Source organism: Helicoverpa armigera, chromosome 19 (genome assembly GCF_030705265.1).
Source record: "Helicoverpa armigera isolate CAAS_96S chromosome 19, ASM3070526v1, whole genome shotgun sequence".
Taxonomy (NCBI): Eukaryota; Metazoa; Arthropoda; class Insecta; order Lepidoptera; family Noctuidae; genus Helicoverpa; species Helicoverpa armigera.
Window position 1 is genome coordinate 4,412,269 of NC_087138.1, and position 14,020 is coordinate 4,426,288.

A 14,020-nucleotide genomic window follows, 5' to 3' on the forward strand; every position below is an offset into this window, starting at 1 on the left:
CTGATTAATGATCGATCTTTACATTATGCCATTCAGCTATAATCATATTGCAACTGAGACTAAGGTCTCTAATGTAGGTATAGTCTTTCTTTCGTCTTGATAAACCAATTCAATGTATCTTTAAAAAATCTTATTCCAATTCAGACATAAGCTAGAAGTACCCAATTAATAAAGGGCCAAGGGTTCCATACTATTGTTGAAGTGAGTTAAACTCTATCATCTAAGCCCAGATTGCAAAAGCATATAATAAACGGCAGATATAAAACAATCTCCTAGCCCTCAGTACATACAAGCAGCACACGTAAGAGGTATTAAAATAACTGATTGTTGTCGGTTAAGGCTGAACAATGCGAAGGGACTGACCCGTCGGCCTTGCGCCAACCATAACTGTAGCGATACTTGTGAACTGAGACGCTTCGACCAGCTATATGTATTGCAGCTAACAATACTGATGAAATATTATGGAAATAAGTATGAGAAAGTATGGGAAATCACAATTACATTCTTGATATACAAACTTATGAAGGAACAGTGGAGGTGCGATTTGAAAACATTAAGGTTTGGCATAAAGGTTAGACAATTATTATTGTCTTATCTAGGGATACTGGGTTGAGGAGACCAGATAGGCAGTTGTTGCAAAACACTGGTACTCAGCTGCATTCGGTTAGACTGGAAGCCGATCCCAACATGATTGTGCAAAGGGTAGACGGATGATGATGAAGGAGAATCAAACATACAGCGTGAATGATGGCCGCAATTCAATCAATGAAAGAACAAATATAGGCTATATTACTGATTGTGAGATTTTGTTTAAGTACTTTTACTTTTGCTTATTGTATTGATAACCATTTGGAAAATAAAAGTCCCTAAGACTTTTAGAATCTTGAATTATATTGCTTCTAGTTCAATAGGTTTTCTCTATCAATTTATTGATTTCGTCTAGCGTTGTTATTCATCTGGTTGTACTAGAATATGATTGACCAAGATATTTGGAACTAGCCGTTATTAATGGCACGTGTAGCGATTGAATTAATTTCGCACAAAGGGCGTTGGTTTCAATTGAATTGTTGTCTGGAGAACAAATTGTTGGAGTTATTGCACTCAGCAGATGGAATGGAACGATTAATATTATGAAGCATAAAGACTTTTATCTCGATCTTAATTCAGAGAAATATGGAAGAAGAAGACATTTTGAGACAAATATAAATTGAAGGGAAGGTTGATGACGACTTATATAAGGTTAATCTTCTATGTATCTTCTAAAAATATGTAGTTAGGACTCATATCAACTCTACTGTAGAGTAGTATTAGTTGACCTAGTTCATGTGTAGAAAAATGTACTTGGAAATTTCTAGAAGCTACAGAACAAAACGTTGTTGACTAATTTGGTAGCAATATCTATGACTGTATTGGTGGTTACCTACGTATCATGAAGTGTGGTCCTCGATGTAAAGGTCCATTTGGACTTACTGGATAAAATGGAAATAGATCGCTGAACCTAATTAATTACAAAAAAGCGAGGAATTCTGTAGAGCGTTGTGCGTAGGAGTTGATAGATTGAACTTCAATTGGTAAACGTTTAGCAATAAATTAATTTAACAGACTCCTACGATTTTAGTTAATAGTATTTATTTACTGAGCCGAGTGGGGCGATGCGGAGAAGTTTTTAGTCGTCATGTCACCTAGAGGTATAATCTAAAGAAGCAATTTAAGAATTTCCAATTTAGAAAGAAAATGTGACAAAATTAATGTTGGATCATTTAAGATCATGTAAGCTTCTAGTATTATTTTAATGGCTGAAAGAATAAACAGAAAAATAAGAACCATATAGAAAACAGGTAAGAGCAAAAGCTGGCGACTTCTCAGAGTTGCAAGTTTTATATAATAACGAAGGTCTGACTGACCTTTATGGACTTTTGGGCTAGATAAATTGATTAACTCGTAATAAAAAAATACTAGAAAATATCAAGATAAAAATAAAAAAAACAACCAGACATATGTCCAAAATGACACTGCCAATATCTATAACCAGAAATACAAAATAACAGAATTTATGACCATTGTCAGTACAACGTGAAGGGTACTCGATATACCGCATTCATTTCTTTTACAGCGCTATAAATTATACAAGTCGACAAAGTATGGCCGTGTAGGCATACACGTTGATCTCCTTGAGAAAATTATACGGATCCCGTAAAAGTTACGACTGACACGCATATGGCCCAAGTTCACCGACAAAATAAACGTTTACACAATGCATATCGTTTATTTTGTTAAATGATCAAATGTCATCGGAATATTTAATTTCCTATCCTAAATTATCTATTGTGAATAGGGCTGCCAGCTCAAATTTCGGCAAACCCGGACAAACATTTAAAAAACCCGAACATTTGGCGTAAATCGCATTTTTCCCCGAACGAGTACAATTTTTTTTTTTACAAAATAGTATTAGGTACTTTGTAATCCATTTACTATTAACATATACTTAAATTCAATGGGGTGTTTCCTTACATGAAAAGTGTCCGGGTTTTCCCCGGACACTTCTTGAAACCCCGCCCGGACGGCCCCCGGACGGCCTCCAAATGAGGACAAATCCGGGGAAACGGATGGCAGCCCTAATTGTGAACAACCAAGGTACGAGTATGTCAGCTGATTGTGTCAAACAAAGAGCCTTTACATTTGGTCCAGTAAATAGTTTTAGTTGGGTCTCCGTTAATATCCTTGATTAATTAAAAAATACAAAACTCTTATTATTTTTCATAAAAATAAAATTCATTTAAAAAATAGTTTCATATTTCATAACCGGCTAAGATACACTGGTCCTATTGAACGTAACTATACAATTCTTCCGGGGTTACATATGAATACAATAGTTCATGATAACATGAGGATAAATTAATTAAAATTATCTCTCGTGAAGTACTTTGTTGTTCACTTAATATTAATTAATTTACTAACTCATAATTTTCTCTTTAAACGTTATCATTGAATTGTTGAATAATCTCTTCAAGGAAGTTTCCTCGAGTGGTTTGACGGGTAGTTGCCTTTTTACTGCTTTTCTACCTAATATAATGAAGTTGAACAGTTTGTTTCGATTTGAAAAATTCTTGCAAGTTAAGTAGCCCATTTATCAAGAAAAGACATAGGTCAATTTCTATCCGGGTGCGCTGTGTTTTTTACCCGGGTGAAACCTTGTGCAGAAAGAAGCTAGTAGAAGTATATACAAGATGCAACTTGGCCCTCTAACGAGGTAATGCCGCCTGCCTCTTGGGTACGCTCACAGACGACAGCGATGAATAGAATAGGTCTTTATTTGGGGATGAATTTTTGACGCGTTTTAGTTATAGTATTTTTTTGTATTAATAATTAATATCTACATATGTAAAGATGCAACTTACGTCCATTATCAGTAGACAGTTTCATCTTCTCCAATAATGTGGTGTCGCGATCGTTGTAGATGAGGACAGCCGTCGCGTTTGCACGCCATGCATTTTGCACCTGAAACGGAACGAAAATGATTTATTAGTGAAATTTAAAAGTAGTTCAGAAAATTTTAAAGTATTTTGGGGGTTTTGAAACCGTTAAGAGAAGTTACGTAAAGAGATTAAAGAAAATTACGTGTGGTCCGTTGCACAACAAATAATGTGTGGTTGGTGTGTGGTTTCTAGAGAAACGCGGGCCGAGTTTTCCAAATCGCAAGGTCCCAATTATGAAACAACCATGACTTGAATCAAAGTTTTTTTTATTAGATGCAGTCAGATTATTAGGTCTCTTCAAGGAACTTGGTACTGGGTTCACAATATCAATAAATATCTAACAAAGCAAAGCCAATACGCAAATGTACCTACTGATTAGCGCTCATTCCTTCTCTGTGTGAGGAGCCCCGTGCCCAGTAGGTCAATAAAAAGGCTAATGATTAACAAAACACAATCAAGTACATACACTCCATTTACAAAACAATAATGTGACGACTTCCCAGTAGTCACAACACAAGAAAACCCTAACGAACATAGTTTATCATCTCGTACATTTACCCTATATTTTGTACAACTAATTGGATCATAGCTGGTCCGACCAGTTGATTTCCTGCAACCTTTCACTGGTAACCGGGACGAATTGATATTGTTGCTTCTAAACCTGTCTGTATTAATATAATGTAAAGCGTATTAGGTAATACTGCAAGTATTATGTTGGACAATCTCTTTAGTGTATCGAAACTATTTTCATACTTATATGAAGCTCTTAAATTGTAATGAATATTAGGATCATTTAGGATCATCATTTGAATCTGCTATCCCGAGTGTCCATAAAAGATTTCTAATTTCTTCTTATATTTGCCCTGTTCTCAATTTTTGCGCTTCCATTCCTCATTGCCTTCCTGGCTTAGTAAAATACATACATTAGGTTATTCCGAAGACCACCTACGGTAAGTAATAATGCTTATTTTTCTCAGTTATATTAAAACCATTCATATGGGATTTTGTTATTTCTCTTGATCTTAAACATATCCTTTAATATTTATGGCGTGTGTCTCCCAAGCAAAAAAAAAAAAACAATTCCGCTAATTTACAAAAACTCATGATTGACGTACTACTGAACTTTGGTCAAACGCAATTTGGCAGCAACATATTATATTATCATATGCCACCAAACAGAAACATTAATCTTAATTTAGCAAGGAAGTTATAAAGTTATCTCAACATTACAAAATGTTATCATTGTGTATGTTAGGTAATAAGAGATTTGATAACGAATACTTTAATTTTAATTAGTGCACGAAATTATTTGTTTCCTCTCTCCTGACGCAGGTGCTCTTTCCTTTTTATCAATTCGGTATTTCTCAGCACGTATATATTACTGTAAGCGGTGTTTCCCGTGCATTGGGTAGCACGTAAATGTTGGTCCTGCGCCTGATCTATCTCTGGTCGTGACGGATTGCCGTCCCATTGGGCTATCGAGAGTGAAGGAATAGTAAGTGCACCTGTGTCTGCGCAAATGCTTGTGCACTATAATAATATGTCCTGTGCAGTTGGCTGATCTCCTTATATGAGAACAGCCGCCGTGGCCGATTATAATCGGCTAGGAGGACATCATCATCATCATAATTTCTATGCATAGCAGCAGTAAGAAGACCCACGTACCTGGAAATAGGCTTGTTTCCTACAACATTCACCCCGCGAATGATCAGTTTGTATCCAATGGATACAGCTACTCACAATTAACTTTTTACTGCATGCTATCGGCGCATCTTAGCCGATGAGATAACTCTTAGAATTGAGCGGGATCCAATAATTATTACGGTACACCGACTTTTTATTTGCATTTTAATCATACATTGGTGCAACTATTGCAACAAGAAATTATCGCACTTTGAATTAAAGATAGTTATCTCTAACTAAGAGTACCCGCACATTGCAAACTTTTAGTAGGCCGATAGTTTGTTTGAGCTCATAAATGAGTATGAAGATGAATGGTTAGAACCACATTATATAGATCAGGTATCTATCTAGCCGGTATCAGACCGACTGAAAACTTTGGTTAGAATCAAGATTTACTAGTAAAAAAGTTTTGACAACCTTCGGATCAATTGTCGGCCGACTATTCTGTCTGCGGTAGGGTACATACAAGATAGTTATCTCTGAACTAGAACAATGAGACTTTCGAAGGCGAGGCGAAACGTCAAAGTTATGTGACGTCAACTAGAATTATTGTATCAAGGATCAAGGAAGCAACAACTTTATCTGACCCTACTTTCATATTACAAAGCCGTTTTCACACGCAATTCGCTATACTATGATAAAAATACAATAAAGGGTAATATCTATACTTAATAAATGCTATGTACTAGTTGACATTCATATAATAAGTCGAAATAATCCTCAAAAAATCCTGTTATCATTATATTAGGGTCTACAAGTCGCGACACTTCATATACAGCTATATTTTGCAGGCAATATCAAATGTTATCGTGCTGTCTATAGACCTTATCAGACAGATGTATGCGAAAATAATCCCACAACCTTATCCCCTGATAAAGGAGTTTATTTGTTTTTAGGGTTCCGTATATTCAAATGGTAAAACGGTACGGAAATTGCTAAAGGGGTCTACACACCAAAGCCGCTGACCCGGCGGCACAGCCCGGCGGCACGACTGCCGCGGCATGTGGTGTTCTAGTAATTGTCAAATACTCTATGAAAGCCGGCGGCATGATTGTACAAAATACGGTCGGCGGGTTGGGCCGCCGGGCTGTGCCGCCGGGTCAGCGGCTTTGGTGTGTAGATACCTTAAGACTTCGCCGTCTGTTTGTCGGTGACCAGGCGTTCTTGAAATGTGCTATAGGTAATTTGGATAGTTGAATTTTCACATCTGATGCATTTCCACCCAAACATGGCTTTTAGCTTATTTTGAAATATTCGCAAGATTTTGAGAATACTTTAAAAGTAAATAATTGTTTCAAAATAATATTTGGGGGCTTCTATTCTACCGACATGATTTATGGTCATTTTATAGAAATGGCACGGAACCCTTTGCACGGAAGACCGACTCGCCATTTTTAGCCGATTTTAAATTATTTATAGAGATTTCGTCATAATGCCTATAATATATTATTATATTCGACAATCCCTTAAAGTATTCGTCATCCAACTTAAAAATTTATCTTAAAGCGGATGATGAAACTGATTTATTTCTGCTATCTTTTGAGTCACACATATAATTTTAAACAGATCTCAAAGTGGTGCCATTTTGATAAAGTTAAGTAACATTCGATACGTCACTAAAATGAGACAAGCTGGTGTTCGTAAACTGATAAGGCTGGCTTATGTCAGATTCACTAAAATTAATCCATATGTTCTGAGAAAGTCTTAGCTACTTAATCGGTACCTAAATATTGCATGTTTGATTTTCCAAGCTTCAAGGTGACCGTCTTTTGTTTAGGGGATTAAGCTGCATACCGAATATTGTAAATAAGTCACATATCTGGAACTATACGATATACTAACAAGACTTTAAACATGACAACACCAAGGTACGAGCATTGTACGGTCCTTATACTTACAATGACGTATGAATGATGCCCTTACGAAAGCGGATGAGCCAAACTCGTGTGTACATAGGTATTGTCTTTGTATGCGTAAGCTCGGGAGCTCTCAGTAGTGGTCGAATCCCTGACTCATACGAGACAATGTACATGTACATACAGGGTGTGTCGTTCAAAATCACATTAAATCCTAGCGCATATACTTTATGATGTTCTATGGTGAATTGTAAAAAAAATTACCTAATCCATTCAGTGGTTTCTTTAACCACAGGAGTCATTTTTCGTTTTTATAATTTACAACATCATGTATAAGCAGAGATAAAGTTAGGAGTGTCGAATGTTTTGATCAGTTGACAGCTGACAGTTTTCAAGGGAGAATTTCAGTTGTTTGTAATGACTGACTTTTATATGGTGTTCTAATTTTCGTACATTTTTATTATATTTAAGTACTTTGTTAGATCTTTTTTATATTTACATATTTTTCTCTTTTCTTTGTGTTAATGTGTATTAACCAGTATAAAAAGTCGTGGTGGCCTAGTGGGTAAAGGACCAACCTCTCAAGTATGAGGGCGCGGGTTCGATCCCAGGTCAGGCAAGTACCAATGCAACTTTTCTAAGTTTGTATGTACTTTCTAAGTATATCTTAGACACCATTGACTGTGTTTCGGATGGCACGTTAAACTGTAGGTCCCGGCTGTCATTGAACATCCTTGGCAGTCGTTACGGGTAGTCAGAAGCCAGTAAGTCTGACACCAGTCTAACCAAGGGGTATCGGGTTGCCCGGGTAACTGGGTTGAGGAGGTCAGATAGGCAGTCGCTTCTTGTAAAGCACTGGTACTCAGCTGAATCCGGTTAGACTGGAAGCCGACCTCAGCATGATTGGGAAAAGGCTCGGAGGATGATGATGGTTAACCAGTATATTAACGCATTTCATTTAATGTGATTGTGAACGACACACCCGATATAAACACGCACACAAGTATTGCTCATCCGCTTACTTGAAATAACAGCTGTATATAACTACAACATCCTTCGTAAGTAAACACAAGTTGTCTCACATTACTAATGACTGTAAAGTCAATACCAGATCAAATGTAGGTACAATCAGTCTAGACTAGACTGTATTTGATACTCTACCTAGACGATATAATGAAGGTGTCACTACCAGGGGACCCGACTCAACGGTAACATAAGAACTAGAATATTAGTGATATACGCGACAACTTGGCAATAGTACATAAATCTAGTGTATTAACTAGCTTTTGTGCAAGGTGTTCCCCGGATTATGGCAACGTCAGTAACAGCCTTTTGCATTTGTTTAAGAATTTCCTACATCAGATCATGTATGTGGCTTAGGCGATAAACTTATATTTTAGTGCCTACACTCGTCTTGTTCAGTTCATTTTTGAGACATATACCTATGTACTGAATTTGTTTAGGATTAAAAATGAAGGAAATTATCTCAAGATTGACTCTTAAACATGAAATAATTTTAGTTCCTAACGAGCTTCAGTGATATTTGAAACTAATATGCATTACTGCATGGTACCTACAGCGCTAACGAGTACTGCAGCATTTCAACTAATTGCATTAGCATCAGTGAAGACCCGCCTTCCTTAGCCACCCATACATCTTTATTTATTATTAACACGCTTATATTACCTTCACTTGTGACTATGTACAATGTAAGAAAATCTTGGAATCTTAATTTGACCCACCCAGTCTCCGATTAGGATGAAAGCACACGCCCTGAATTCTGATGACAGTAAATGACTAGCTTAGGAACGTCATTAAAAATCCAATATGGCGGCCTCCCCAAGACGCCACTGGCTGAATCAAATTCAAAAACGTGTTTTTTTAACTATTATTTTATATCTACTGGCTACTAATTAATCTGCCATGCTTTTCCAAATATGGATTTTTGAAACTGTTAAGCCTTTCACTGCGATCGTCTAGTTATGTAAAAGTTATACTTCTTATGTAACTTCTAGACGTGATTTGACTTTTATTGCAGCAATAGAGCATCGACCAGATTTTGACATAAATAAAAACTAACATGACCTAAGATTTGCATAAGCGTAAGCAGATTGCCATGACTATAAGATCGACTACGCGAAAATCCGAAAACAAAGCAGGTCCAAGCTTTAGAAAATATGGTTTCTGTTTTTAATAGTAGATGGATTCAAAACATGATACCATAAGCCCGCTTAGCTTTGAAGAACAATCTTCAAGTATCCCACACAAAAATAAACTTCTTATAGGTGCGCCTAAAATCACATACGCCCTACACACTGACCACATTTTTTTTAAAGTTCCAGAAGAAAAAATATTGGCAAGGGAAAAGCAACCTCAAAATCATCTAACTTTGATTCTAAAATTGCAGCACACTGACCAGATTTTCTTTCAGGATTAAAACACCTAAAAAAAAATTGACAAAGGAAAAAGAACCTTAAAACCATCTTACCTTGATTTCAAAATTGCAGCTGCCTCTTCTAATGACCGCGACCCAAGGCTCGGTGGGCAGAGGGTCGTTTGGCGCAGAGGCTGATAGTAACGGCCAAGTGCACCCCGTGTGATCCCTCTCTCCTCCCGCACCTTTCGCGCGAACGTGAACTGCGATCCCGCGGGAAGACCCGATGAAACCCTCGCCGTATTTACCCGACTGTAAAGAAGGATACTGGTTTCATTATAATGCAGTTATAAGGTGTTAAATAATGGTGAAAAGTAAAGACTTTCGGAAGAAACGGCATGTCAATTCTAGACCCAGATTAAGAAACAGCCTTGATCAAACGGATCACTTAAAAATATCTGACTAGGTAAGTAATGTTGCTTAACAATTTAAGGACGTCATACGATACATTGGGCTGTATTTTTTTGCAAATAGGGCCTGATTTTAAGCTTCTACCAATACAATTCAAAATGGCGATGCATACCTGAATCGAATTGTTATTCATCGCCATTAATTAATACATAACCCAGCACATTAGGCTGCCTTGAGGCGCGGCCATCTGGCTGGCAGCAAGCCAAAGCTAGCCTATAAATTAGCCTAGCTCATGAGATCTTACGAGGCCCAGCAACTTACGTTTGTTTGTTTGTTTGCAAACATGACTGAAACATGGAGTTTGAGTTTTGCGTGCCTTTGTAGTGTGATATGTGGTGGCGTTTATGAAGTACAGTTACGGTAATTAACCGTATATCATTGTAACGTACTCCTGTGGTAAGAGCTAGGATAATATTTGTTCTTTTGACAAGCCACACAAAGTTACAGCTTTCCAAGAAGCGTTAGAGAGACAAAAATAATAACAGGAATGTTTCAGGTTGTATAATACCTTTCTTGAATCATAATTGAATTATTGCTATTATAAGCGGTTTATTTGTAGGTACTTTCAAGATTTACTTTGAAGAGGTACTCGGGACGTGTGTAGAACAATTTCATATCGAGACTTTTCCAAGAAAATAATATTGTTACAACTGTGAATCGACTAAAAATCAATCATTATGTGTGGGCGTGATGGATCGCTTACATTTCTTAGATTGCCATTTATTCCTGTAAGAAATTGGTATTTGGCATATTGAGTACACTTCACAAACTGTATCGAATTGGGTACTGTAGAGGTTTTATATGAATGTGTTTAAAGATGATACTGGTCGCACAGATGAATACTGAACAAAAAGGAAAGTAGGATTTTTACATTGACTTGCCATCGATGTGAGCACATAAACTTCAAGAAATTCCATATTAGAAGATTTAAGTAAAACCCCAAGGTGACAGAAGCAGAAGCATGCTACACGCTACAGTATAGTATAATAGTTACTAAATCTTGGAGAGGCCTATGTCCAGCAGTGGACTGCGATAGGCTGATGATGATGATGATGAAATCTCGACTGTCATATACTAAAAAGTGTGCTAAAATGTTTTCCTCAAGTTAATCCACGCTTTATTAATTATATTACTAAATTGTTTATTGTTTGAAGCTACTAGATTAGTTCTTTAAGTGCTCGTGCACTCTATGTTATTTAGATCATGATAACGTTAATTATCTGTACGTATAACTACTGAATGTTGTAGCGTCATGAAATTGTTTGTCAATTACAATAACATAGTTTTATCAAGTTTACTAACGAAACGATATTGTATGTACATGAATTATTCGGCCTTGTTTATTATTAATTTCTTTGCGATAAAGTCAGCTTATCTAGTTGATTGATATTGAACATTCATTGCATCTTTTGTGTCGATATTTTAATAGTTACATGATGTTATATATGTATGTATCTATGCTTAATGTAATTATATCCGGCATAATCGCATATACTAGAAACTTCGCCGGCGTGAAGTAGGTACATATGATAAAGCTGAAGATTGCTTGTATTTTTTCTTGAACGTCCAAACTCAGGGAATGAAGGACAAATTTGAAAAAAAAAACATACCGGCCGAATTTCTCAATTCGGCCGGTATGTTTTTTTTTGGGAAGTCGGTTAAAAAAAGAATCGGTGTTAGATAGCTCATTTATAAAACAAGGCTGTAGGCTCATTATCCGGGTGCATAGAGTAGCTCCTACGAGACGCGAGTGAAACCGCTGGCGGAAGCTGGTCAGCAAATATATAATTTTTTTTAACTAAATTTTTGGTACCATTTTTATTGTTCATTTTTCAAGTTCTTAGCGGTCGCATTAGGGTAAACCCTGTAATGAAAGTTTGAGGTGTTTTTAAATAAATAAAACAACCGGTTCCTAATTATTCTCCCATTAAGACCTATTACACATTCTGCGTCTAACGACAGTCGAAGTCAGTCAACTAGAACCGCATGTCTTCGATATCAGAAGCCAATTTACGGACTGCAGAACTTGTGCAGCGCATAGATAGTGGTTAATTACAAACTTGGCACTGGCACGGAAACTAATTAGCGCTAATTATACAGTTCTATAAAGGACAGGGTACCTTCGTGACTTGAATACTTCAAGTTGAAACTGTCTAGAAAAGGGAAATTGGTATTTTCTTTAGTTGGGGGAAAATATCAATCAATATACTGAAGGGTTTTCCCCGTCATGGTGAAGGTAGAATGTTAGGTATTATCGTCTTTAAGGCTGGTTGTGGGAAATTCTTATTTCTTTACTAATGTGTCTTTAACACTAATTAAACACCGATTATTATCTAACATCTCACGCTGAAATAGCCGAACAGTTTTTCAAACGGATGTGATGATGCTGTCGTTGTAATTGAACCTCCGAATCCGAATCTTAAGAGGACGAATTGGAATTTTTGGCGCCAAGGATGTCAATTTTTCTCAGTAAATACAAAACGGATCAAAATACAACTTGGTGACCTGAAAGTTCATGATATAAACCTTATTTTGTTAGTTGTAGAAACACGATTAGGTAACTTTTATAACAGAGAAAAATATATCAAACATACCTCTTTTTAAAAAGAGATTCACATATTATGGGCAAACGGCACCGATTAAAGCCTCTTAACTTTTTTAGTAGTTGAGTATATACATACTCTTTAAAATTGTAGAAGGATATTTTATCAAATTATCATTTCTAAATAATAAAATTACAAAACCATTTTGTCGCTTACGACTTTTAGTTATAAGCTAGCGCGCGTATTGTTATCCTCGCCCCGCTCAGACGCTCCGACCCCTTTTGGTGCCTTAGATGCGCGTGCCGGTTATGGAATTATTGTTGACCAATTCCTCGCCTTAAGCCATTTCAACATCGTTAACCAACTTTTTTCAGTACCTCCATAATTGCTAGTGCGGCTAAAAATAGATCAAAAACAAAACGAAACCTGATATTTATATCCGAAACCTTCGTTATGTAGATACGAGGATTATCAAATTAATTAACTGTAGCAAACGTGTATTGTAATTGGTATGACGTAAAACAAAAATTAATAACAACTGGTTAATTTTTTATCTTACATGAAAACCTTTTATTTATTTTTAGCAACGACCGTTTGGCAGTAATGTTTCCTTTGTTTATTTTGACGAAAATTAATAAAGTTTATGAAATTGTAATATCGTTACCTCACGACGCTGATATTAGGTACCTATTAGTATGCTAATTGCTTTTATCTTTTAAGTCTTAAGTTTTATATTGAATAATCACTTTAGTTTCAAGCTGGACAACAGAAAGGTACAATACTTATCTTCTTTTAGAACACGCTGATTACAAAGATGGGTATCTATCTTACCTATATCGATTATTATAAGTTGTCCGAGTCACTTTTATCGAATTATTATATATTCCCAAATATTCGACTTATCAATGAATATCTGGTGTGATTGAGTTACTAAAATTGCGAAAAATATAATTCATTAATATGTTGAAAAATATAAGCAAGCATTTTTCAAGTGACTTTGCCCAAATACATCGCAAATAGTGGCAGATGTAACATTTATTGCTATCCACGAAAACTAAATGAACTATTAGCTGGTCTTTTGAGGTCAAATCATACTAATTTCCTAATCAATTCACTCAAGCAAACTTGTACTATAAAAAGCAATAGTTTATACATGTTCTGACGGTTGCAATCAACTGACTGATACGCGTAGGCTGTACCAGTTGTACTAGTTTCCAGGATATCGTTGCAAAGGTGACCACGGTCCGAGTGGGTGTCGGGACTGATTGGACCGCATTCATTACGGAAGGTTCGAGAACTCGCCTTGATTGGCGGTTGTTTTGTTAATTGTTTCATTATTTTAGGGATGTATTCATAGATTGAATGGGTGCTAATTAGTACGATTCTGTAACTTTGATTAGATACATAGATGATTGGCATTTGTTGTTTTTTCATCACATAAAGCCGTATTTTTATTATTAACTGCTACCAATTTTAGCTTATTTATAAACATAGACTATAAGAAATTATTAGCTAATTAGCTATCATACGAATTTGAACTATGATATGTAAGGTTTAACTGCCTGAATATTATTCAATTCGATACACCGGATATGCTAGTGACGTAACCGATAGTCG

General features: G+C 36.2%; 1 protein-coding gene across 5 annotated transcripts in view; it reads right to left on the reverse strand.

The window, feature by feature from the left end:
- LOC110372955 (E3 ubiquitin-protein ligase goliath) overlaps window positions 1-14,020 on the reverse strand; it is a 470,889-nt gene that overhangs the window by 16,764 nt on the left and 440,105 nt on the right. For 3 of the 5 annotated variants that reach the window (XM_021330000.3, XM_021329998.3, XM_021329999.3), the window contains exons 4-5: window positions 9,504-9,716; window positions 3,399-3,498 (exon numbers count right to left, since the gene is read on the reverse strand). In XM_021330000.3, coding sequence (XP_021185675.1) covers window positions 3,399-3,498; window positions 9,504-9,716 — 313 coding nt within the window. The remainder of the gene's footprint in view (window positions 1-3,398; window positions 3,499-9,503; window positions 9,717-14,020) is intronic. The other 2 variants (XM_021330002.3, XM_021330001.3) reach the window with 1 other exon arrangement.